The sequence below is a fragment of the Molossus molossus genome, unplaced genomic scaffold (assembly GCF_014108415.1).
Source record: "Molossus molossus isolate mMolMol1 unplaced genomic scaffold, mMolMol1.p scaffold_m16_p_24, whole genome shotgun sequence".
Lineage (NCBI taxonomy): Eukaryota > Metazoa > Chordata > Mammalia > Chiroptera > Molossidae > Molossus > Molossus molossus.
Window position 1 is genome coordinate 1,195,830 of NW_023425360.1, and position 23,088 is coordinate 1,218,917.

Sequence of the window (23,088 nt, forward strand, 5' to 3'; positions counted from 1 at the left end):
ATACATGGTCTATTTAACATTAGTTATGCTAAGGCACTAATATCTCGACCTTGCATCCAACTCAGGTATATGTATTAATCCACTTCCAGGGTTTGAATGCCGGTGTGGAAATGTTTACTGTGGTGTACACCGTTACTCAGATGTACACAATTGCTCTTACAATTACAAAGCTGATGCTGCTGAGAAAATCAGAAAAGAAAATCCAGTAGTTGTTGGCGAAAAGATCCAGAAGATTTGAACTCCTGCTGGAATACAAAATCCTTGACCACCTGCAAACTAAACATTGACTTGAGGTTTTTTTCCTAGTCATTGGGAATGTAGAGCATTGTATCTCGCATAGACCTTTTGATCATGCATGTCATCAGAAGAATAGATTTTGTTTTTGTTTTGAAAATGACTCTGAACATTTATTTCCATTGCAGTTTCTGTGGCTGAAAAGACTTAAGTAAACTTGACAAGTATTATCCTTCTAAGATCATTTTTAATTTTAGTTGAGTGCAGAGAGCTTTTATAACAAACGTGGAGAAATTTTGGAGGGCTGTGATTTTTTTTTTCCCCAGTATTAAACATGCATGCGTTAATCTTGCGGTTTATTTTCTCATTGTGTATGTATATATAGCTTTTCTCTGCAGCACGATTTCTCTTTTGATAATGCCCACTAGGGCACAGCTTGTTATCAGTAACTGAATGTATCTTAATCATTATGGCTGCTTCTGTTTTTTCATTAACAAAGGTTATACATATGTTAGCATATAGTTTCTTTGCACCCACTATTTATGTCTGAATCATTTGTCACAGGAGAGAGTGTGCTGATGAGATTCTAAGTTTGCGTGTTTTAAATTTTTTTTTTTTTTTTTTTTTTTTGAGCGAGGGAAGGAAAAACTGTATGCATTTCATTGGTGACTGCAGGTTTCTTTCAGATTACGTTCATCCGTCTGTGTGTACACAATATGAAGAATGATCTGAAGTAATTGTGCTGTATTTATGTTTATCCACAAGTCTTTGATTAAATAAAAAGGAAAACCCTAACGTTCCCGTGTGTATTGCCTTTTCTCTGTTATTCTTCTGGTAGTTCGTTTTGGCTCCTCGTCCTGTAGCTTTCTACTTCACCAGCTTTGTAAGGGTGTTCCTGCCGTTCATCTCGCATCTGTCTATGGCTAATCTTACGATGATATATTGTGATCTCACATTTCTGTGAGTTGAAGATGTCAGCGTTTCTTTAAAGCCAAGAACTTTCATCATTTTAATGTCGTACTTTCTAGCTCTTGTCTGACTCTCTGTTCTGCGCTTTGTCACACTGAGTTAGTGTCTAGGAGAAGCTGCCTTTTCTGGTGGCATTAGAGAAACTGAAAGCTCGGTTCTTACGGAGCATTTGGAGAATTGTAGAGTAGAAAGACCCTCAAAGGGCCATTTGTCCCATGGTTTCCAAATTCATCTGGCAGCCAGCCTTTTTTTTTTTTTATCCTCACCCGAGGACATTTTTTGTTCAGATAGAGTGGGAGGGACAGAGAGGAAGAGAGAGAGAAACATCGACGTGAAAGTGGCAGCCAGCCTTTTTAAAACGTGAAATAGTGTGTAAAGCAGATGGCAGCAGTATTTCAGTTTGTATACTTACTACTCACATGTTCCATCTTAGTATGCAATGGTGGCTTAGCACTAAAATCTATAGCTGTAATCTGTCACAACAGCATTAAAATAAGAGAAAATCATTAGGGATGTCTGCAGATTCACATAAAGAATTAGAATTTAGCAGACATTCATGGTTTTTAAAGACTCATGATCAATTAGCACTAGAAAGGAATTTCCTTAAGCTGAGGCAAGCACCTTCTAAAAAGAGGAAACTCTTATCCCCTTTTAAAGTCGGAAACAAAGGGCTGCCCGCTCTCACTGAGCGTATTCGCAATTATCCGATCCTGAGCCCTCTGCTGCTGCATTAGCTCACAGTCCGGCACCGCAGCCGCCTCCGCCTCCGCCTCCCGGGAAAGCAGGAGACGGGTTTAGGGAAAGACTGAGAAATGGCCTCTAGGTGAAGTTCACAAAGGTGGGGAAATCCTGGGCTTGCAAAGGGAATGAACAAATAACGGAAATGTGAAGACTGTAGGTTGGTGGGATTATGGGCAATATATTTTTCTTCAAGTTATGTTTTTATTATTGCTGTAATATACATGCTCAGCACACACACACACACACACACACACACAGACACCCGTCCCCAAAAAGGAGAAAAGAGAGTGTATTTACAAGTTACTTCCAATGTTTTTTTTATTTCCAGAGAACAGCTTTGGTGTTTTCATACTATATGTAATTAGTGGGTTGGCAAGTCTTTTAAAACTAGGAAATCTTCCCCTTCAATCATCTTATGCCCCCCCCCTTTCCCCCAAAGTTGTGCCTTTCTCCCGACACGACCTTTATCGTCCAGGCTCTTACCAGCCTGTGTGTGTCCAGTGGGCGCCCCTGGCCTGGCGCCGCTCGGGCTCGGAGAACAAGGAAGCCAAGGTGCTCGGGCCCAGTGCCCGGCATAGAGCGGGCTCGCGGGTTGGCGAGGGCTGCCTTTGCATGAATCACTTCGGCACCTGTCTGTACCCCGGGTTTGGCTGGGTGTCGACAAGCTGCACCCCAGGGGAGGGTCAGGGCCCGGACAGACCCAGCAAGTCAGCGGTGGGAGGGAGGGCGGCGCTCGAGAGGGGCGGGGCCGGGGGCGTGGTCGGTGGGCTGGGGGCGGGGCCCTGGGGCGGGGGCGTGGTCGGCGGGCTGCGGGGCGGGGCCGGGCCTGAGGCGTGGGCGGCAGGCTGCGGGGCGGGGGCGGGGTCAGAGGCGGGGCTGGGGGCGGGGCCCGCGGAGGCCGCCCCTCGCCAGGCCCGGGCGGCTGCGCCACAGGAGGTCCCACAGGAGCGCTCCCGCCTCGCTCTCCAAGTCCGCCCGCTCGGCTCCGAGCTCGTCAGCATGTCGTTCGTGCCGGTGGCCGAGGACTCGGACTTCCCCGTCCACAACCTGCCCTACGGCGTCTTCTCCACCGCCGGCAACGTGAGCCGAGGGCGCGGGGGCTGGCGCGGCCCCTCCCCGGGACCCCGGGACCCTGAGAGCCCGGGGGGGAGGGGGAGGGGGGCGCTCTGCGCCGGCAGCGGGGCGGGCGCGGGCCCCAGGGGCCCCGCAGGGCTGCACGAGGGCTGAATGCAGCCGGGAGCCCCGGCTCGGCCTGTGACCCCAGGTGCCGGGGCCGGACCCTGGCCCGGGGGCGTGAACCCGCGCGGTGGTGCTGAGAGGCTGCGGGCCGGGGGCCCCCCGACAGCCGTTCCCAGCCTCCAGCCGCAGCCCCCCTCCGGGCAGAGCCCACCTGCACCCCGTGCTAATGACTAAGCCTGCAGCACCCCCAAATCAGCTTTTGCCGATCTGACACACCGATAGGTATGATGTTGATTCGTGACACCGACGGCTGTTGTTGGCCGTCGTCATTTGTCCGCTTGGCAGTCACGGGGCAGGAGGCCAGTGCCCCTGGCTGAAGGGTCAGCCCTTGCCTTGCGTGTGTTACACCTTCTTGCGGCCCCAGTGGAAAACCACTCGTGTGTCTGGCAGGGGGAAGGACATCTGTGACCAGGGGGCTTGCCAGCAAACGGGGGTGAGCCGGCCCCTGGCTGGGAAAACACATCCCTTGGGGTTTATTCGAGGTGATTTTGCTTAGAGGTCTGAGCTCCCAACTTGGGAGGGAAAGCGGAGAACCCCAGACTCCGCTTGCACCCCACCAGGCTCAGGAAGCTTTGCACAGGGCGCTGCTGCTGGCCAGCCCCTTCCTGGACAGTGGGTCCTCTTCCTCCAGGGTGACCCTCAGTGGGCCGCCCTGCAGCCTGTGCCTCTGTCTGGAGGACTGAACCGGTGGTCTCGCGACCTGGGGGCCCGCCCAGATGTTGCAAGGACACAGGAGGCGAACATGACCCGGGAGGGATGAAAATACAGTGGGAGGCGAGTTAAACCTTAACCCGGAGAGCCGCCCCTCTGCTGGCAGGCCCGCCCTCCGCACTCGCTGACACTTTGTCCCCAGCCGCCCTGTCCTCCCTGTGTCTGGGGGTGCAAATCGATGAGACGGGGACATTGGCCGAGGCAGGTGGGGTGCTGCGACTTGCTTTTCCACGGGACTCTGGAATGAGCGCCCCTGGGAGCATGGCTAGTGGTCTTCAGCCACAAGTCCCTTGGCAGTTTTCACGTGAGAATGTGCAGCGACAGCCGGGAGGGATGTATGGGAGGTACAGCCCCTTCCCACTGCTCTCGGAAGAGAGCTGCAAAGGGGACTTGGTCTCTGGCATTCCGGAGGCCCAGGCCTTCGGGCTTAACCTGGCGCCATCACTGCAGGCATTCCAGCCCATTGGGAGACACAGGGAGCTGGGGTTCAGTGCCAAGGACCCGTTCCTCTGTCCCTCCCCATAGAGCACTATCTACAGGACGACCCATGGGCTCTTAAGCAGACGGACTTTGTTGGTAAATGAGCCAAGCCCAGCTTTTCCCTGTGCTGACCATGCTGCCTTCCTCCCAGCCAAGACCGAGGATCGGCGTGGCCATTGGCAACCAGATCCTGGACCTCAGTGTCATTAAGCACCTGTTCACGGGGCCTGTCCTCTCCAAACACCAGGATGTCTTTGATCAGGTAGGACATCGTGACATGGCTTGACCTGGATGTCAGTGTCCCCGCAGAGCCGTTGCTACAGCCGGGGAGGAAGGGACAGCTGACCTGTGCCCTCTGTTGTCAGCCTGCAGTACACACCCCTGAGGGAGGGATGTGAACTCACCTCCCTGCAGAAGGTTGTGAGTTTCCTGTTCCTCCCACGGGTCAGGAGGGAGAGTGGCGTTCACTGAACACCTGTGCGCCAGGACTTTACACAACTCTCACCCAGTCCTCACACCCACCCTCTGGCGTAGGAATTGGAACCCTCGTTAGATAGAGGAGGACCTAATCTGAAACAAGACGTGACTCTTCCCAGGTCACGTGGCAGCGTGTTGGCGCTGGGGCTGCAACTCCAGCCTTCGGAATCCACGAGGGCTTTTTCCTGCCACGCTCCCTGGCTGAGAAACCGCTCAGCGTCTGGGGAGGGGGTCCGCACAGGCTGCGGTGACCTGCTCACGTGTGTGCCCCCACGGGAGGGACACAGCCACCTTCAGCCGCAGGCCAGGCCAGGCCGCAGCAGCAGCGTCCACATAGCAGCCCCCAGGCTTTGCCAGTTGTGTGCAAGTCCATGAGGGGCTGAGGCCCCTCAGGAAAGGTGACTGCTTTCCCCAACTTGACGAACAGATGACAGAGCTAAGAGCAAAAGTCTTGAGAGTTTCAGTGGCCTGAGGTGAGCGACAGGGTCCTGGAAGGCAGGCCAGCCTCTCCTGCGGACAGGAGGGGCACCGCCCAGCACTTCGCGGTGTGTGACCTTCGTTCTCCCCGTTCCAGCCGACCCTCAACAGCTTCATGGGCCTGGGTCCGGCTGCCTGGAAGGAGGCGAGGGCATTCTTGCAGAATTTACTGTCTGCCGGTCAAGCCAGGCTCAGAGACGACGCAGAGCTTCGGAAGCGGTGAGGGCTGTGGGCACCGTGGGTGGTAGCCGGGGTCGTTCTGAGTCACCCCAGGGCTGCCGTAGCTCCGTGGGCCCCTGTGCAGGCTGCGCCGGTGGGAGCGCGCTGGGCGGACTGCAGTCCCTGTGCCCCTGGCCCACGTCCTTCCTCGTCAGCGTCCTCTGGGTCCTTGTCTGGTCCCCAGAGTAGGAGCACTTTAGCTCGTTTCCTAGCGTGGGGCATAGACCCAGAGAGGAGGCATCTCAGCTTTAGTGGGTGGACCCCTCCCTCCCCGTTGTGGCCACCTCAGCACAGCTCTGGCCCAGGCCAGCCCGGCGGTGCTCCCTGGAGATCGGGTGGTCTGGGCTGAGCCTGCCTGCTGCGCCCCCGGAGCAGGGACCTGGATTCGCCACTCGCTTGATCTTGAAGCCCCTGGTTCTGTTTCAGAGCGTTCACCTCCCAGGCTTCCGCCACGATGCACCTTCCAGCTGCCATAGGTGAGTCTGCCTCGGGCAGCACAGAGCAGCCTAGAGGCCAGGACGGCCGGGCCCTGCTTCCTGGCGGGCAGGGTCTCTGGCCGTCGCCCCTCCATCCCTGACGGTCCGTGTGGAAGGCCAGAGCTCTCACTTACCCTTGTTTCTCGGTTGAGTTCTGAGATAATTCCTTAGTGAGGCGAATTTACGTACATCTTGTGCTGTGCTTTGGGGCGGTGCACGTGCTGTGCCCAGAATGGAGGCAGAGGAGGTGTGGTCCCTCGCTCCCTCCCTCCCTCGTTCCTCTCGTCCACCCTTGCTGGGTCCCTTCTCTCTCCTCTGCCCTGAGGCGTCTGGGTCGCTGATGGGCTGTCCTGCGACCGTCCTCTGCAGGCGACTACACGGACTTCTACTCCTCTCGGCAGCATGCTACCAACGTCGGGATCATGTTCAGGGGCAAGGACAACGCGCTGATGCCCAACTGGTATGTCCCAGGCCAGAGTGCGATGAGCTCAAAGTCTCCCTCCATGCCCAGCAGCTTGCTGTCTCGGGAGCTGCCACGTCCCTTAGGTTCGGAGAAACACTGGGATGACCGTAACGTGTCCCCACTTCTGGAAACTCTGGTCTCAGCTTCTGGTCTTCGCAGCCCCGCCCTGGACCTCCGGGGGCTCCAAGGGGCAGTCCTTGAAGCTCTTTATCTAGAGGACAGGGGTTGGAATTAAATCCCGAGTCACTGAGGTCTCTCCAGGGTCTTTCATTTGCAAGCAGTGTTCCGTTGTTCTGTCAGCAAGTCTTAGACCCGAGCGTTCTCCAGCCTAGACTTAATCCTGGGGTGAACGAGAATCCCGACGTGGGCCAGTGCGGCCCATCCCTCCAGGCGCGGGCCGTTCGAACGGGAGCTCCGTTCTTCTGTTGGACCCCCCGGGAGTTCTTGGGATTGCCAAGGCTCTGGCTGTTAGCCCATTTCACAGGAGGGAGAAGAGGACCGTTAGGGCCAGAGGCTGTCTCCTGACACCCAGGCCAAGGCCACGTTCCGAGTTAAGAACCTTGCCCCAGCCCTGGCTGGTTTGGCTCAGCGGTTAGAGCGTCGGCCTGCGGTCCGGAGAGACCCGGGTTCGGTTCCCGCTGGGGGCACGTGCCTCGGTTGCAGTTTGTCCCCGGCCCTGGTTGGTCGTGCGGGTGGCAGCCACTCGATGTGTCCCTTTCACATCGATGTTTCTCTCTCTCTCTGTTCCTCTCTCTCCCTCCCACTCTACCTGAACAAAAAAAAAAGAACTTTGCCCCTTTGTTCCTTGTTGTGCTCTGGGGGTGACGGTTACTCAATCACAGTGGCACGTGTCCCCCCACCCCAGGCCAGGCGCCCTGAGCACACCCAGTAGCTGGGGTGGGCAGAGGCTCCTCCCTCTTTCAGCGAGAGTTGCAGGGAGGCTGTGCCAGGAAGGGAAGTGTCGGAACCGGGGTGAAGAAGGGGGAAGGGGAGGGGAGCAGAGAAGTTCAGCACAAAGGCCACATTGGTTGTAAGACAGGCTAGGGCCGCTGGTGGGCAGATGCTCGGGACTCCGGCCCTCCCTGTGCAGGCTGCAGGCCGATGGGGCCGCAGCCCTTCCCTTCTGCAGGGTGACAGCTCACAGACCTTTCTCGGGATGCCCGGTGCAGGGTGGCCTGCGGCTGTGCCTTGCTCGCTTTATGTACATCCGCCTTATTGCAGACGTAGTAGGTGCCTCCTGTGATTCGCCCGCATTCACCCAGGAAGTGTAGGGCATCATAAAGCAAAACACTTCACGGTTCCAATGTGCCCTGGCCGGCCAGTGTGGCTCAGTGGACTGAGCGTCGCCCCGTGGACTGAGAGGTCCCTGATCCATTCCCGGTCAGGGCACGTACCTCGGTTGCGGGTTCAATCTCAGGTCGGAGCTCATACAGGAGGTAACCAATCGATTTTTTTCTTTCTCTCTCTTCCTTTCCCCCTTCCTCCCTCTCTCTCAAACCAATGAAAAGTAATAATAAAACAATTTGAAACGCATACCTTGTGGCCCTCAGCCTCACGTTTGTGCTCCCGTGCTGCAGACGTGTGTATGTTCCAGGGCAGAGGTGGCTGCCAGTTTCCGATGGCCCAGGGCTGGAAGCGATCTGAATGCTCATGGTGGAGCGATGGTTTTAAAGATTACGGTCCACTCACCCTACAGTATGCTTTACAGCCACTGGAAGAGAGATTTGGGGCCCAAAGGGGTGTCCGTGATATATTTATTACGTGAAAGTGTTACGTAAAGTAGGGTTCCCGTTTTTATGAAAAGACAATCAAATACATGTCCACACACACTATCTTAGTTCCCTGTTGCTTCTGTAACAAATTACCACAAACTTGGTGGCTTAAGCATCGCAAATCTATTCTCTCTCGGGTCTGGGGGCCAGCAGTTCGAAATCAGTCTCTCCGGGCTGACGCCGCCTTTCGTCCCTGTGTCCCTGTGGCTCATTTCCCGCAGGGTCGTCCGCGCTGTAGCACGTGCCTGACTTTCCTTCCCTTTTGACGCTGAGCAGTAATAGTTCGTTGTGTGTGTAGACTGCATTTGCTTATCCATTTATACTACGATGGACGCGTGGACGTACCTTCTGGTTTCCGAACCAGGGATCCACGTTGACCCCTCTTTGTTTTTGATTTTAAAGAATGTTTGAAACGTATTCCGCAACATGTAGTAGCACTGACGCCCTGCGTGCTCGTCACCTTCCTTTGCAGGCTGCACTTACCGGTGGGCTATCACGGCCGGGCCTCTTCCATCGTGGTGTCTGGCACCCCGATCCGAAGGCCCATGGGACAGATGCGACCGGATGACTGTGAGTGCCCCAAGGTCCAGGCCTCGCCCATGCAGCTCTGTCCCCAAGAAGTGGGTTCTGGCCTGGCCCCCACAACAGCTCCTTTTTTCTGGTGCTCTTGCAGCTAAGCCTCCTGTGTACGGCACCTGCAAACTCCTGGACATCGAGCTGGAAATGGTAAGCTGGGCCTCGGCGTTTCCCTGGCGTGGGCTCTGGACATAACCCTGAGGGCAGGTGCCTGAGGTGGGGCCCGGCCCGGAGCGGGAGTGCAGGCCGGCCGATGGAGGGCTCCTCACAGCAGCACCTGTGCTTGAGGAGAGGCCGGGCAAGCTCGGGGTGTCCACTACGGCAGGTGGAGAAGGGGTGTGGGACCCCCGCCAGGCTGGCTGTGGAAATCGGTTGGTTGGAGGCAGGAACTTCTTGTCTGTCCAGTTCTGCCTGATGATTTATTTGGACTCTGTCCAGAAGAAGGACATGTGGGGGCGCTGCCCAGTGGTTCCCCAGGCCCAGCCAGGCATTCCCAGCCAGCCCACTGCCTCCTGCGCTGTCGTGACAGGGCCACGTGGACCCAGAGCAGGGTGCGCAGCGCAGGTTCGGGGCAGGGGCTTCTCCTGGACGAACGGAGCTGTGCAGGCAGGTGCTGCACCTGTGCTGGGCCCGTTGGGGGGCAGGAGGGCAGGCAGAGAGCAGGCGGGAACAGTGCAGGCAGGTGCTGCACCTGTGCTGGGCCCATTGGGGAGCAGGAGGGGAGGCAGAGAGCAGGCAGGAACAGTGCAGACAGGTGCGGGGCGCACAGGTCACCCGGACTGGATGGTGGTGAGATTCGCTCTAGGTGGGTGCCGTTGGTTTGTTTGTAATTCTTTTGGCTACTCCTCACCCGAGGCTATTTCCCCGCTGATTTCTAGGGTGGAAGGAAAGGTGGGAGCAGGAGAAACATTCCTGTGAGAGAGAGATATCTGGTGGCCTGCACACATGCCCCCGCGGCCGGGACGGACCCTGCAACCAGGTGCCCTTTCCCAGGAATCGGACCGAGACCTCAGTCCTCGGGCTGACACTCCAGCCACGAGCCACACCGGCCAGGACTGATTTTTAATCTCGATGAAAAATTTCACAATGTTTGAACACTGTCACAGAACAAATAAAACAGTGACTTCGGTGTTGCCTGTCAGAGCTGATTCCGGGCTGTTGACAGTCATCCTCCCTACCCCTCCCCCCCAGGTGATAGACGATGAATGGGGGGGTGGGGTGCACCCCAGCAGGCTCTTGGCTACAGTTTGGAGGCAGCCTTTGGATTTTGCCTGAATAAAAACCCTGATACTCCCATTTTTTTCACAAGCTTCACGTAACTCATCCTGAAGTGCAGAGTGTGGGGTGAGGGAGGGGCGGGGGCTGTGCAGAAGGGTCGTGGGCTGGCACTCACCACCTCCCTGTGCACGCGGAGCCTTGCCAGGCCCCCCTTGCGGTCTTGGTCCCGGTCTGGGATGTGGACATGTCTGACCTTTGCCCTCCAGGCAATGACCTGGGCACCAGGTGAGCCCCAGCTTCTGACCAGCTCTCCCCTGTGTCAGGCTTTCTTTGTAGGCCCTGGGAGCAGATTCGGAGAGCCGGTCCCCATTTCCAAGGCCCACGAGCACATCTTCGGCATGGTTCTCATGAACGACTGGAGTGGTGCGTGGGGAGCTGGGCAGCCTGAGGTCGAGTTCACTGCGGACGCTCTGCTCTGGGTGGGAACTGGGGATCTGGGCCATTTCCACAGAAGGCCAGATGGTTCCCTGGGTCTGGTGCTGGTCAAAGGCAGCCGAGAGTGTGGGCTTGGGTACCAGACTGCTCAGCCCTGAGCCCCGAGGTTCCCATAAATTGAACAGGGACAAGGCTGACGTCATAGCTAATAGGTATGAGCACCGTGTCTGGGCCCTGACTGCATGCCTACTGGTGATACCATCATTCCCATTTTACAGATGAGAAACTGAGGCAGAGAGAGATCTCAGTTAGTTGCTGAGCTGAGATTTCAAACTCAGCAGCTTAGGTTCCAAGCCTGTTTCAACCCCTGAGCCACACGCAGGAGGAAGATGGTACCTAAATCCAGAGGTGTTCACCTCCCAGTTTAAGGATGAGCGTCCAGCCCCTTCATGGGGAACGGGCCTGCCTGCCCTTTGGCCGTCCTTCTCTTTGCTGTGACCTGGCACAGTGACCCCGAGGACCTCGGTCCTCGGCATGGAATGCTGCTGCCCCTTGGTGCTGGGCAGCCTGGTTGGGGCCAGAGCACCACAGGGGAGGCTGTGCTGGGCATCTGGCTCCTGGTGAAAGGCGGAGGGGCCGTGGGGCCAGGCTGCAGGCAGCCTGCCTTAGCCCTGCTCGGCCCCTCCCCCCGCAGCTCGAGACATTCAGAAGTGGGAGTATGTCCCTCTTGGGCCGTTCCTCGGGAAGAGTTTTGGAACCACCATATCTCCGTGGGTGGTGCCCATGGATGCCCTCATGCCCTTTGTGGTGCCCAATCCAGAGCAGGTAAGCACACTTCTGCGGGAAGCTCCAGACCCGAGCCCTCTGCTCCAAGGCTGCCCCCCACCTGTCGGGAGGCCCGCTCTGTGCCCCCAGCCTGTGACCTCCAGGCAGGCACCAATCACTCTGCCCTCTGCTTTCCCTGCCCCTGACAGTTCCCGGGGAAAACACCCAATTTTGTAACCTTCAGATTCCTCTGAGGCCAGGGTGACCGGCTGGTTGGCAGGAGCAGAGGTTCCTGCCAGGGCCACCGCCTTGCACAATCACCCTGTGGTCAGGTTCTTTCCTGTGCAATGGTGCCCCCTGGAGCCCAAGCGCTAGAATGCAGTTTGGAGCTGGGCAACCAGCCAGTCCTGGTCCCGGAGCCTCCATACCTGCTCAGGCCTCGACTCACCATCTCAATCCTCACTCCTCAGAGTGTCACCGTCTGGCCACTGCCCCAACCCCATCACTGGCCTCACCAAGTGCCCCGTGACCTTATAGCCAATGCCATGGCCCCATGCCCTGCTCAGGATGAACGCCCCGGCCCCCCTGCTCTTCCTAGATGCTCCCTCCTTGGCTTCGGGCATGGGACACGTCCCAGTTTTCTGTGTCTCCAGAGTCCTGCACTGCAGCCATGTGGCTCTGTCTTCCACGCCCCCCCAGCATCTCCCCTGCTCCAGGCCTCCACCCCATCTCTGTGCCCTGCACCCAGACCCCTCCCGAGCACCTCCTGTCCTCCAGGCTGCACCCTGCGCAGGATCTATCCCTGTACAGCGCCTTGCCTTCCCCCCTCCCTGGGCGCCAGCCCTTCCCAAACCCCTCTGCACACAGCCTCCCGACTCCTGCCCTTCCGAACTGTTATTTATCTAACGCAGCTCCGAGTTTCAAACTCAAGGAATGTGCGAGCAGAGGAACCTGATATCCCTATTGGCGCCCCCGGCCACCAAGTCAATCAGAAAAAGAAACACACAACTATTAAGATAAAATACCCTAGTCATGTCAGGCAGCACTGCTGCCTCAAGCTTGGCGCTCTGGGGAAACACTGCCTTTGGCCTAAGGGCAGACTTCCCGGCGTCAGCGCGGCCTCCACAGAGGGCTCTGAGTCGGGGCCCAGGGCCTCCGTTGGCCGCGTCCGCCTCCCCTGTGGGTCACAGGCCCGCCTACTCTCCCTTCTCCAGGGTCCCTGCCCTCCCGGGACATCTCCGATTTGACCTCTATACCTTTGACCTGCTGGTGTCCCCCCTCGGCTTCTTTCCCTGGAGACCGGCACATACGACCACCCTCACCTCTCAGTGACCAGGGGCATGGAGCCGGGTCCCTGGAGAGCTGCCCCTTCCACCTCATGCCCTCCGCTGAGGACCCCATCCAGTGACCCTCTGTGCTGTGTTCTGCCCTCACAGGACCCCAAACCCCTGCCGTATCTCTGTCACGACCAGCCCTACACATTTGACATCAACCTCTCTGTCGCCCTGAAAGGTACTGTCATAGGGCTGGAGGATGTGTCCAGGGCTCAGTGGGCACACGTGCCCGGGCGGTTCCTGAGCTCCGGGGGGGGGGGGGAGGGCTCACCTGCTGCAGCCTTGGAGGCGTGTGGGCTCTTGCGAGGGAAGAGGGAGGGAAGGGCCGCTGCTCAGAGGGAACCACCCTGGGCCCACAGGGCACGTAGTAGGTGTTTGATAAACACTGTCGCAGTGCCTGTCACTAGAGGAGAGGGGCAGGGGACACATGGCCCGAGCTGTCCCAAGGGCTCCCGGAGGTGTGGCAAGAGCATTCTCCTTGTCTACCGTCTCCAGCTGGTTTGTGGCTACCAGGAGTGTCGTGTTAAGAAGCACTCGGAGGCTGCATGGCTGTGGGAGAAGGTGTAGCTTGAGTGCATGTATTTGCTGTCCCGGGAGTAGGGTATCTCGGTGGAGGTCTCCCAGCCCTGAGAGCCTATGAGCTTCCTTCCTTCCTCCCTCCTGTCCGTCCGTCCTTCCTTCCTTCCTCCCTCCTGTCCTTCTTCCCTCCCTTCCTTCCCTCCCCCCCTCCCATCAGTCCTTCCTTCTTTCCTTCCTTCCTCCCTCCCTTCCGTCCTTCCTTCCTTTTTTCCTTCCTTTGTGATTTGAGAGAGAGTGAGGGAGAAACATCTATTTGTTGGTCCATTTATTTATGCATTCATCGATTGATTCTTTATGTGCCCTGACCAGGTATCGAACCCACAACCTTGATGTATCAGGATGATGCTCTAACCAACTGAGCTACCCAGTCAGGGCTGAGTTTCTTGGACTCTTTAGGCAGAATCATGTTGGACAATGGGAAGCTTAGGCCACAAAATTCACCTTACAAGTTGTTGTTGTTTTTTTTCCTTCTTAAGGAACAGAATTGAGTGTCTTTGTCAATGTTACTTGTTTTTCCAACAGGAGAAGGAATGAGCCAGGCAGCTACCATATGCAAGTCCAATTTTAAGGTAAGCTTGGAAGCTGGGCAAACTGCTTGTGGAAGTGAGGGAAAGAGGGAGTCTCCTCCCGCCAGGAACACGGGAATAGCATCCACTGGGATATGAGGATGGGTCGTATGTAAGCCCCGACCTTCCACAGCCCGGTTCCTTTCCCAAGAGGCCCTGCGGTCACAGGGACCCTCCAGAGGGAGGCTGCACAGATGTGGCCAGTGACTTTCCTAGGGGATAACAGATGTTCCTGAAAAGGTCTAGTCTCTGGCTTCTGTCCTGCCAGGGGCTGGATGGATCCGTGACTTGTTTCTGTTTAGGGGAACTTCTGATGGAAACAGCACACGTAGATGGAAATGCAGAAATTATATGTGTGCGCACCGCTCACTGAGTTTTCACAAGTCAGCACCCCTGGGGGGCCAGCACCCAGATCTGGAAGTGGAATTTCTGGGACCTCAGCCACCCCTGGAGGCTCCTCCCAGTCATGTCCTCACTCCCCACAGCGAGGGCGCCCTCTCTCCTGACTGTGGCCATACAGTAGTTTTGTCTTCAGTCTTACAGACACGGAATCACAGTGTGCGGTGTTCTCTTCCTTCCGGCTTCTTTAGTTTTAACATTGTATTCGTGAGGCCCAACGATGTTGCTGTTTGCAGCAACAGTTCCTTAGTTCTCACTGCTGTGTCAGTTCCACAGGGGATGTATCCATTCTGCTCTTTTGTTGTTGTTGGGAATCCTCCCTTGAGGATACTTTTCCATTGATTTTGTAGAGAGAGTGGGAGGAGGGAGAGAGAGAAACATTGATGTGAGAGACTCATCAAGTGGTTGCCTCCCACACAAGCCCCAAGTGGGTCCGGGAACTGACCCTGCAACCCAGGTACATGCCCTTGACCGGGAATCGAACCCGAGACCCTGCAGTCCACAGGCTGATGCGCTAACCACTGAGCCGTGCTGGCCAGGGCATATCCGGGTGCGGGTGGACACTGCATCTGAGCCTCTGTGGGGCATGCAGCCCTGGCCCCTCTCTCCACGGCCTGACCTCCCTCCGGGCTCCTTCGCGCCAAGGCCCAGGGCGGGAGGCCGCTGCGCGCTTGCAGCCTCTGCTGTGATGAGGACCTTGTCGACGTGGGGCTCGGGGGTATTCGCAGGCAGAGTGTAATACTCCAGATGAGCAGGCTGCTGCTTGGACAGGGTGGAGTGGGCAGGGCTGGAACAGAGTGGGGAAGGTCATGAGGTCATTGCCTGCTGCAAGGAAGCTGGGAGAGCGGGTGTGGGGCCCGGGAGGAAGCCCGGGAGGCCACCTGGTCAGGGGCAGCCATGTGAGGGGCCCGTCCCCACCTCTGTCCCTCGCCCGCAGTACATGTACTGGACGATGCTGCAGCAGCTCGCTCACCACACTGTCAACGGCTGCAACCTGCGGCCGGGGGACCTTCTGGCTTCTGGAACCATCAGCGGGCCAGTGAGTATCTCATTGTCCTGGGGCTGCCCACACAGATGGAGCTGCCTTGCTCCCCGCGCACGGAGGGCCCCAGCTCCCTGCGCACGGAGGGCCCCCAGCTCCCCATGCAGGGAGGCCCCCAGCTCCCCATGCAGGGAGGCCCCCAGCTCCCCATGCACAGAGGGCCCCCAGCTCCCCTCGCACGGAGGGCCCCCAGTTCCCCATGCAGGGAGGGCCCCCAGCTCCCCATGCAGGGAGGCCCCCAGCTCCCCATGCAGGGAGGCCCCCAGCTCCCCATGCACAGAGGGCCCCCAGCTCCCCTCGCACGGAGGGCCCCCAGCTCCCCATGCAGGGAGGGCCCCCAGCTCCCCATGCAGGGAGGCCCCCAGCTCCCCATGCACAGAGGGCCCCCAGCTCCCCTCGCACGGAGGGCCCCCAGCTCCCCATGCAGGGAGGGCCCCCAGCTCCCCATGCAGGGAGGGCCCCCAGCTCCCCATGCAGGGAGGCCCCCAGCTCCCCATGCACAGAGGGCCCCCAGCTCCCCTCGCACGGAGGGCCCCCAGCTCCCCATGCAGGGAGGGCCCCAGCTCCCCGCGCACGGAGGGCCCCCAGCTCCCCGCGCACGGAGGGCCCCCAGCTCCCCATGCAGGGAGGGCCCCCAGCTCCCCATGCACGGAGGGCCCCCAGCTCCCCGCGCACGGAGGGCCCTCAGCTTCCCGCGTACGGAGGGCCCCCAGCTCACCCGAGGAGGGGTTTCAGCCCCAGGGGGCTTGTCTGCCACCTCTGACCTACTCAGCTTCCTCCAAGTCTGGGTGTAGAAGGGGCCTTTCCAAATTCAGAGCTAAAGAGACATGTGGGAAGGGGAGGCCGCGTTTGTCTACATGGGGAGAGTCAGACAACAGCCCGAGTGTGTGGCTGTCACCATCCCGAGTGTGTGGCTGTCACCATCTCATGCTGCCACGGCCCTTCCCCGCCCCCCTGCCACCGTCAGCCCACGGTAGTCTCGGAACCTCAGAGATGGTGACTCCGGGTGGTGCTGTGCCAGCCCCTCCTGTGGGGTCCCGACTGCAGCCTGTTGTCCCAGCGAGGGGGTCTGGATTCCCTGACCCTGAGCAAAGCAGCGGGCAGGGTGCCGCACCTCGAGGGCAGGGTCTCGGGGACCTGGGGTCCACTGCCCCTGCACCGTCCGCGGCAGAGCAGACAGGGTCACCAAGAGGCGAGTCCGTGGGACATTCTTCCCCTTCCTGTTACAAAGGAACCGGAAAGCTTTGGCTCCATGTTGGAGCTGTCGTGGAGGGGGACGAAGCCCATCGAGCTGGGGAACGGACAGACCAGGAAGTTCCTGCTGGACGGCGATGAGGTCATCATAACAGGTGAGGGCGGCCGTGCCCGAGGCTGCGTCTCCTTGCTCGCACGCTGTCCCGTTGGCCGTGCAGCCGTCTGACCTGCTGGGCCCCACTCTGGCACTGCTAGGGCTGCATCTGCTTGCTCTGTCCCTCCCCCCAGCCCTGGCTACCAGAAGCTTTCAGGCTGACTCTCCCCAGACCACAAAGACCGCGGATGTCCCGCTGTGTCCTGCTCCCTGAGCAGAGTGATAAAATAACATCAGGTTCCCGTTGTTCGGACTCAGCAGTGCAGAGACCTGGGTCCAGACGTCTGCCCTGCGCACTGTAAAGGGGGAGGCGGTGGCCAGCTCTGCCCACCGAGACCAAGCGAGAGGGGAAGTGAGGGGATGTAGTCACGTCTGCATTCAGGAAGCACGCGGTGCTGTCCAGCGAGAGGGGTGGTGCCGATGTAACTCCAGGGCGAGAAGGACAGAGAAGGGTCAGGCTCCATAGCCTGGCTTCTCAGGGCACCCCAAACACACAGCAGCCTTGCTAAGCAAATGCAACACGCGCCTCTCTCACCTGGGTCTCTGCTTTGCACACGCTGTTCCCTCTGTCTGGCATGCCCTTCCCTGGTGAACTCCTACCCACCCGTCAGCACCCGGCTCAGATGTTCCCTCCTTGCTGCTGTGTCAGCGCCTTGCAGACTTTTCTCCTCTAGCTCTAGTGTAGACAGGTTGCACCCTCCTTGAGGACGGGGACCCGCTCCTCCTCTCTGCCTCTCCGTCCCTGTGTTGAAATGGAATTCAGGGAATGACACTGATGCTTGTGGGACCCCTGCTCTGTGGGGGAGCTCATGCTGGGGCTCCCTTGAGCATGCCACCCTCCCTCCTGTACCTGAGGTGAGGACGGTGGTTCCTGTTTGCCGGTGCGGGGCTGAGCTCAGAGTTCACTGCACTACTTGCCCCGTCACCCAGCTTCTAGTCGTCATAATAGCTGGTATTCTTCGAGCGCGTGCGTGGACTGGCGCTGTGCTCAGAGGGGCCTGTGTATTCATGGCATCTTTGCGACCGTCCTGCGCAAGGTCGTGGAGACAGCAGGTGGAGAAGCCAGGCTTTGAGCTCGGGCGTCTGGTTTAAGGCCGATTAGCAGACCTGGGGTTTGAACCCAGACCCACGTGGAAAGCTGTGGAGCACGCGTGGGGTCTCTCCGGGGCTGTGTGACGGGTGGGCCCGGAGTTCCACCTCGCGTGCCCCTGCGGCTCGGCTAGCTTCCAGGGGCTCTTCTGCGCCAACGCACGATTGTCCTGCGGACGCCGTCCTGCCTCGGGCCCCGCTTCGCGGCGGCCAGCACCGCGGCTGCCGGGCTTTGGCTCCCACGAGCCGGCGGCTTCTGCTGACCCCGTCCCCTCTGTTCCAGGACACTGCCAGGGGAGCGGCTACCGCATCGGCTTTGGCCAGTGCACCGGGAAGGTGCTGCCCTCTCTCGCGCCAGCCTGAGGTTGCTGGCGTCCTGGACACACAGGGCTGGACCCCAGCCGCCCGGGACCGGGGCCCTCGGAGGCTGCGGGCCGGCCCTTCCTTCAGTCACAAATAAAGCCCTCGTGCTCCGGGCCGGGCTCCGAGCCCTTCGCTGCCGCGGTGCCCGACTCGGCCCCTGTTCTCACGCTAACTCCGGGGCTAGGCCGGAGCCGCTCGCGGGGGCCTGTGTTCATCCGCTCCTACTGGCGAGGTGGAGGGTCTCCATGCAGTTTCCTCTTCAGACGCCCCGGGCCTCCGTTCTCCCCTGGAACGGGGAAGAGAACGGCACCCATGGGAGGGCCCTCGGAGGAACGGGACCAGCGGACAGTGCGCATTGGGTTTACTTAAGGAGCGGCTGGTGGGGCCCTGCAGGCTGCCGTCCAAGGTCCGCAGGTGGGCCTCGGGCTGGAGACGCGGGAAGGGTTGCTTCCTCCAGGGAGGGAGAGCCGCCTGAAGATCTCCGGGCAGGTGCCCCTCCCCCGGGGCCTCCGGATCTACCGCCCATCCTTCCACCACTGCCCCCGGAGAGCCACTTCTGTGATGACACCACCGGCTCACGCCCTCCGGCTTCTGGTTAGGACGGGGCAGCGGGGCACGGGCAGAGGGGGCCACGCAGGAGGAGAGAAGCCACGGTGTCTGTTCTTGCTCCTTCCCTCGGGGCCGTGGTTTTGGGGGAACTGTCCCTCTCCCTGTTGGGCTCTGTGTCCCCCCCCCCCAAGCAAGGGGCGGTCATGTCTGCTCACTGCCATGGATCCCGGCTGCTCGGGCCAGGCTCTAGCACTGCTGCACCCCTGGGAATGATCCCCCGGGAATGGTCCCCGTGAGACCCTCAGCGAGCCCTCGAGTGCCTGCTGCTGCCTGATCACAGAGCAGGCAGTACCGGGGGGCCTCAGGAGACACTCGTACAGTGAGATCCTGGGATTGACTCTGTCGCATCCGGATGAGCACGGGAGCCGCCTCCTTGCTGACGGGAGTGGGACACTCCTAGTCTGTATAATGTCACAACGCTCAAAACAGGGCCGTGGGGGCCCAGGGTGGACGGCGGGCCGAGGGGAGGGCACCGGAGAGCCGTGGGCAGTGTTGATGAGTGCACAGATGCTAGGGCGGGCAGGCGGGTGGCCACACTCTCCCCGGAGCGGTTACAGAGGGTGCACCCCAGACCCTGAATTCAGGGGCACGTGGGCAGCAGTCGGAGTGGGCTTTGCTTCACTTCCCTGGCGGGGGACCTGCTCCATGTCGGGATGCTAGGCTGCCAGGTAACTGTGTGTTCAGGTCTCTGCTGGGGTAAGGGGCCCCCGAGACGCAGGACGGGGACATGTGGGCAGGCGCAGACCAGGCGGACAGTGCACCTCTTCCTTGTCGGTGGAATCCGCCGCTCACCAGCCTCTACATACATCCTTCCAGTGACTGTCTGGGGCAGGTGCAGGGTGCACCCCCACACCCCTCAGCTCTGAGACCGTAAGCAGAGTTAGTTAGATCCCAGCATCGGGGAGCAGTGAAGGTCTGTGGCTGACCGGGCTGGTTGGCTGTGTCTCAGCCACAGCCACCCTCCCCCGAGTCCTCCTGCCCTTGCGGGTCAGCAGCTAAGACTCCCGGCAGCGGAGAGGTGAGCCACCCACAGCCTTCACCGGAGAGGGATTGACGGACACTTACCGGGGCGGCAGGGTTAGGGGATCCAGGGGAGCCATGACCACCTGAGTCTGAGTGGCAGGCAGGAGGCGGTGTGCTCCCAGATCCCAGCGGCTGCAGTGTGGCAGCCACCCCGCGGGCTGTGGACACCGGTGGACAAAGATCCTGCCCGAGCCGCAGCCCGGTAGGAAGAGGGGGGGCAGAGTAAGTGCCTCAACCTCTCACCTCCGTCCCTCTGGGCACAGCCACTCTGTCTGTGCTGCTTGGACAGAAGGGCGGGCCTGAGAATGTGGACCCAGGAGCTGGGCAGACTGGGCCACGGCCGCAGGGCAGGGCAGGGCAGGGCGTCACCCTCACGCACGGCAGGCCCGTCTTCCCCAGCAAGACCACGGGCGTGCACCCGCACCGAGGATGGATGCCAGGCTTGCAGTCCCCTGGCCTGGCTCCCCTGGCCTGGCCCCCGGGCGCAGGACCCTTTTCCCCGAGCCGGCCTCTGGGGTTCTGGGACAGTTCGTGGGGGAGGGAGACACGGCTCTGCCAATCCTGTAAGAACGCGAGGACATGCGAGCGACTCGCCGGAGAAAATGACATGGAGGTGACGCACCGGCACCAGGCCGGCCGAGCCAGGGTCCCGTTTTCCCACCAGGCCCACACGTCGGTGACTGTCGCCCTGACATCCGCTCTGCCTCACTGTCCCGGGGCTTGTCCCTTCCCGGGTGGCGTTCCTTCACTTGCCCACCTCCCAGATGTCTTTTTTTTTTTTCAAGGAAAAATGCATGCTTTTATTTATCTATTTTTTCTTTTACTTTATTTCATTGTTTTCCTCATCACCATTTATTCCCGCATCCCCTCTCCCACCCCATCCACTCCCTCCACCCTGCAACCACCACTCTGTTGTCTTTGTCTTCATGGTGTCCACATACAGCTGCCACAGCAGGTGGAGCACCTGACGTCACTGAGGGTTTGGCAGAACAGGAAGGGACTGTCCAGGGGACCGCTGAGAACCAGCCCCCACACACCGCTGTCCCCTAGAGCAGGGGTTTCTCTCTCAGCCCAGGATTGCCGTCACCTCTGCCAGGCCCCCCTCTCTGAGTGCTTTTCAGGTCTTCTCGGCCAGCTTCCTGTCCTCAAACACTGTTCCTTCCTTCTGTCCGTCCCTCCGCAGCCCCAAATGTCACCTGAGATGGTGGAGGTGCTCTGACCGCCAAGGGCCGTCTCCTCTCTCCGTCAGCACCATAAACCAACAGGAACGTGACGTCCAGTTGCTTTCCCCCTCTTACTACCATCCAATTCTTAGGTCTTGCCCTGGCTGGGTAGCTCAGTGGTTGGAGCATCAGCCTGCACACAAAGGGTCACGGGTTCGATTCCCATCAAGGGCACATGTCTGGGTTGCAGGTTTGAACCCCAGCCCCAATCCGGGCACCAACATGTCTCACATTGACGTTTCTCTCTCTCCCTCTCCCTCCCTCCCACTCTATCTAAAAATCAATGGAAAAAATATCCTGGGGTGAGGATTAACAACAAAAAAAGATTACGGGTTGGATTCCCAGTTAGGGCACATACTTGGGTTACAGGCTCAATCCCCCGTCAGGGTGTATGTGGGAGGCAACCAATCAGTGTTTCCTTCTCACATCAATGTCTCTCTCTCATGTACTCTCTCTCTAAAATCAATAGAAACATATCTTTGGGTGAGGATTTAAAAATATATTTTTTAGGTCTCCCTCCCACATGTATTTCTTAGGTGGACAGTATATAGTTTAAATATTTATTCTCCATTGTGTTGAGCAAGCCCCTCAGGGTTCAGCATCTCTCTCTGTACCTTCCCTTTATTTTCTTGGCCCATGTGTCATAAGAAAGAATGAAGTCGCCCCGAGTCCTTAGTAAGAGTCTGGATAATTGTGTACATGCTCTGGGTGGTCTGTGGACCCTAAGCGATACGTAGGAAGACTGTCGCAGAAACATGCTTAGGGTGTAATTTCAGGAGAGACTGATTTGAATTATGTAACTGACGGTGTTTATGAAACTATGTCTTGCACGTGGACAGGGATTAGAGGGAACCTTTGCACACATAATGAATATCACTGTTTTGGTGGAGGCTTGGATGCAAAGGGATTGTTAAATATTCTAAAACATATTCCTTCTGAAATCATATTCGTCCTCGCCACCAAGGGTGGGGGTCAAGATAGGGCGGAAATATTAGCAAATTTAGGTGTGGGAAAAGGTTCATTAGGACCACAGATCCCAGAATCAATGCCTCACACTTCATGAAGGTCCCTCAGAGGGTCTGTTGGTAGATTCCTGCCTGCCCCCCGATATTCTGAGCCCTAGGTTTGGGGGCCATGAGTTTGGATTTCCAACCAGCTCCTTGGTGTTCAGATACTGCTGTTCCTCCATCGCCCTTTGAGTAGCATGTCCCTAGGGAGTCATGGTTTTCGCTCCCGAGGGGTCCAAAGTATCTCCAGGTGAGGTCCCCAAGGCCCCTCCTGTCCGCTGAGATCTGCTGCTAACGGGCTGGGAGCTGCTTCTGATGCGCTTTTCACGGCCGTGCTTGTCATTTCTGAGGCAGGCTGCAGAGTGAGGCGGCTGGGCCTGAGACGATGCACAGGCCCTGCTCCCCAGCCTCCCCGCACCCCGCGCCTGCAGTGTGTCCGGTCCACGTCCCCCGTGGTGGAGGGGGACAGCGAGGTGTGCCCTGGAGGGCTGACTGGACAGCTCTGGCCTCGTTCACTCTCGGGCCACCTAGTGGCAACACTGCTTTGGAAACCCACGGGGTTGGCGTGGGACCCATGGCTGGGACGTGGGGGTGGGCAGGGGGCTTGGGCTTCTTTAGAACCGCAGGTCTCTCTGGGGGGACAGTGGCCACGCCTTGGAGGGAGGGTTGAACTGAACGCTTTCAGAGGAAGCGTTCAGGTGGTTTCATTTAACTTCATAGCATGTGTGTGAAAACTAATGACAATGACGTAAATTAATAGACACCAAGTCTCTCGCGCTCAGGTGCTGGGACAGGCATTGCTCTGACCAGGGTCCCGGCTGGCAGGTTTGGCCTGTCGGAAGTGGCCCCGGGAAGTTCAGGAGAACCGGGGTTCCAGCCTCTGCAGGCGTGGGTGGGGACCCAGAACCTTGGCTCCCCTCGGCTTAGACCCCCGGCTTCTCCTGGGGTGGTGGAATCCGGAAAGGACATGAAGGTGTGCCCGTGTGCTGTCATTGCATCCTCACAACCACCTCGTGAGGTAGATGTCATCCCCTCGTTCTGCAGATGAGGAAACTGGGGCTCAGATAGGCTGAGCTACTTGAAGGGGGTCGCAGAACAAAGAAGCAGTGGAGTTGGGACCTGGAACCAGGTCTGTGGGCTCTGCTCCGCCATTCCTGCGGCAGGGTCGGAGATGTCGGTGATGGGGTGAGAGGTGGGAGGAAGAACAAAGCGGGGGACCCCAGGAAACTCATTAGCAACAACTTAGTCCTTGCC

At 58.7% G+C, this 23,088-nt stretch overlaps 2 protein-coding genes across 11 annotated transcripts in view; both read left to right on the top strand.

Annotated features, from left to right (window-relative positions):
- Positions 1–1,040, top strand: part of ZFAND6 (zinc finger AN1-type containing 6) — a 40,286-nt gene extending 39,246 nt beyond the window's left edge. For 3 of the 9 annotated variants that reach the window (XM_036277808.1, XM_036277809.1, XM_036277807.1), the window contains one exon: positions 90–1,025. In XM_036277808.1, the coding sequence (XP_036133701.1) occupies positions 90–238 (149 nt within the window). In that variant the 3' untranslated portion in view covers positions 239–1,025. Of the gene's footprint in view, positions 1–65 lie in introns of all 9 variants that reach the window. The other 6 variants (XM_036277804.1, XM_036277803.1, XM_036277802.1 and 3 more) reach the window with 5 other exon arrangements.
- Positions 1,041–2,866: 1,826 nt separating this feature from the next.
- On the top strand, positions 2,867–18,223 carry FAH (fumarylacetoacetate hydrolase). Of its 2 annotated transcripts, XM_036277798.1 has the most exons (14): positions 2,941–3,024; positions 4,526–4,636; positions 5,426–5,547; positions 5,974–6,023; positions 6,393–6,483; positions 8,731–8,828; positions 8,932–8,984; positions 10,376–10,475; positions 11,182–11,312; positions 12,689–12,764; positions 13,688–13,734; positions 15,068–15,169; positions 16,404–16,521; positions 17,893–18,213. In XM_036277798.1, exons 1-14 carry the CDS (start codon positions 2,944–2,946, stop codon positions 17,970–17,972), a joined length of 1,260 nt encoding a protein of 419 aa, XP_036133691.1. In that variant the 5' UTR covers positions 2,941–2,943; the 3' UTR covers positions 17,973–18,213. The 2 variants fall into 2 exon arrangements, with proteins under 2 accessions (XP_036133692.1, XP_036133691.1); XM_036277799.1 differs by lacking the exons at positions 10,376–10,475; positions 11,182–11,312 and having other exon boundaries at positions 2,867–3,024; positions 17,893–18,223.
- The last annotated feature ends 4,865 nt before the right edge of the window (positions 18,224–23,088 follow it).

Coding starts and splice junctions, on each gene's coding strand:
- FAH (XM_036277798.1), top strand. CDS start 2,944: ATGTCGTTCGTGCCGGTGGCCGAGGACTCGGACTTCCCCGTCCACAAC. Junction 5,548..5,973: donor GACGCAGAGCTTCGGAAGCG/GTGAGGGCTGTG, acceptor GTTCTGTTTCAG/AGCGTTCACCTCCCAGGCTT. Junction 15,170..16,403: donor CTGGAACCATCAGCGGGCCA/GTGAGTATCTCA, acceptor CCTGTTACAAAG/GAACCGGAAAGCTTTGGCTC.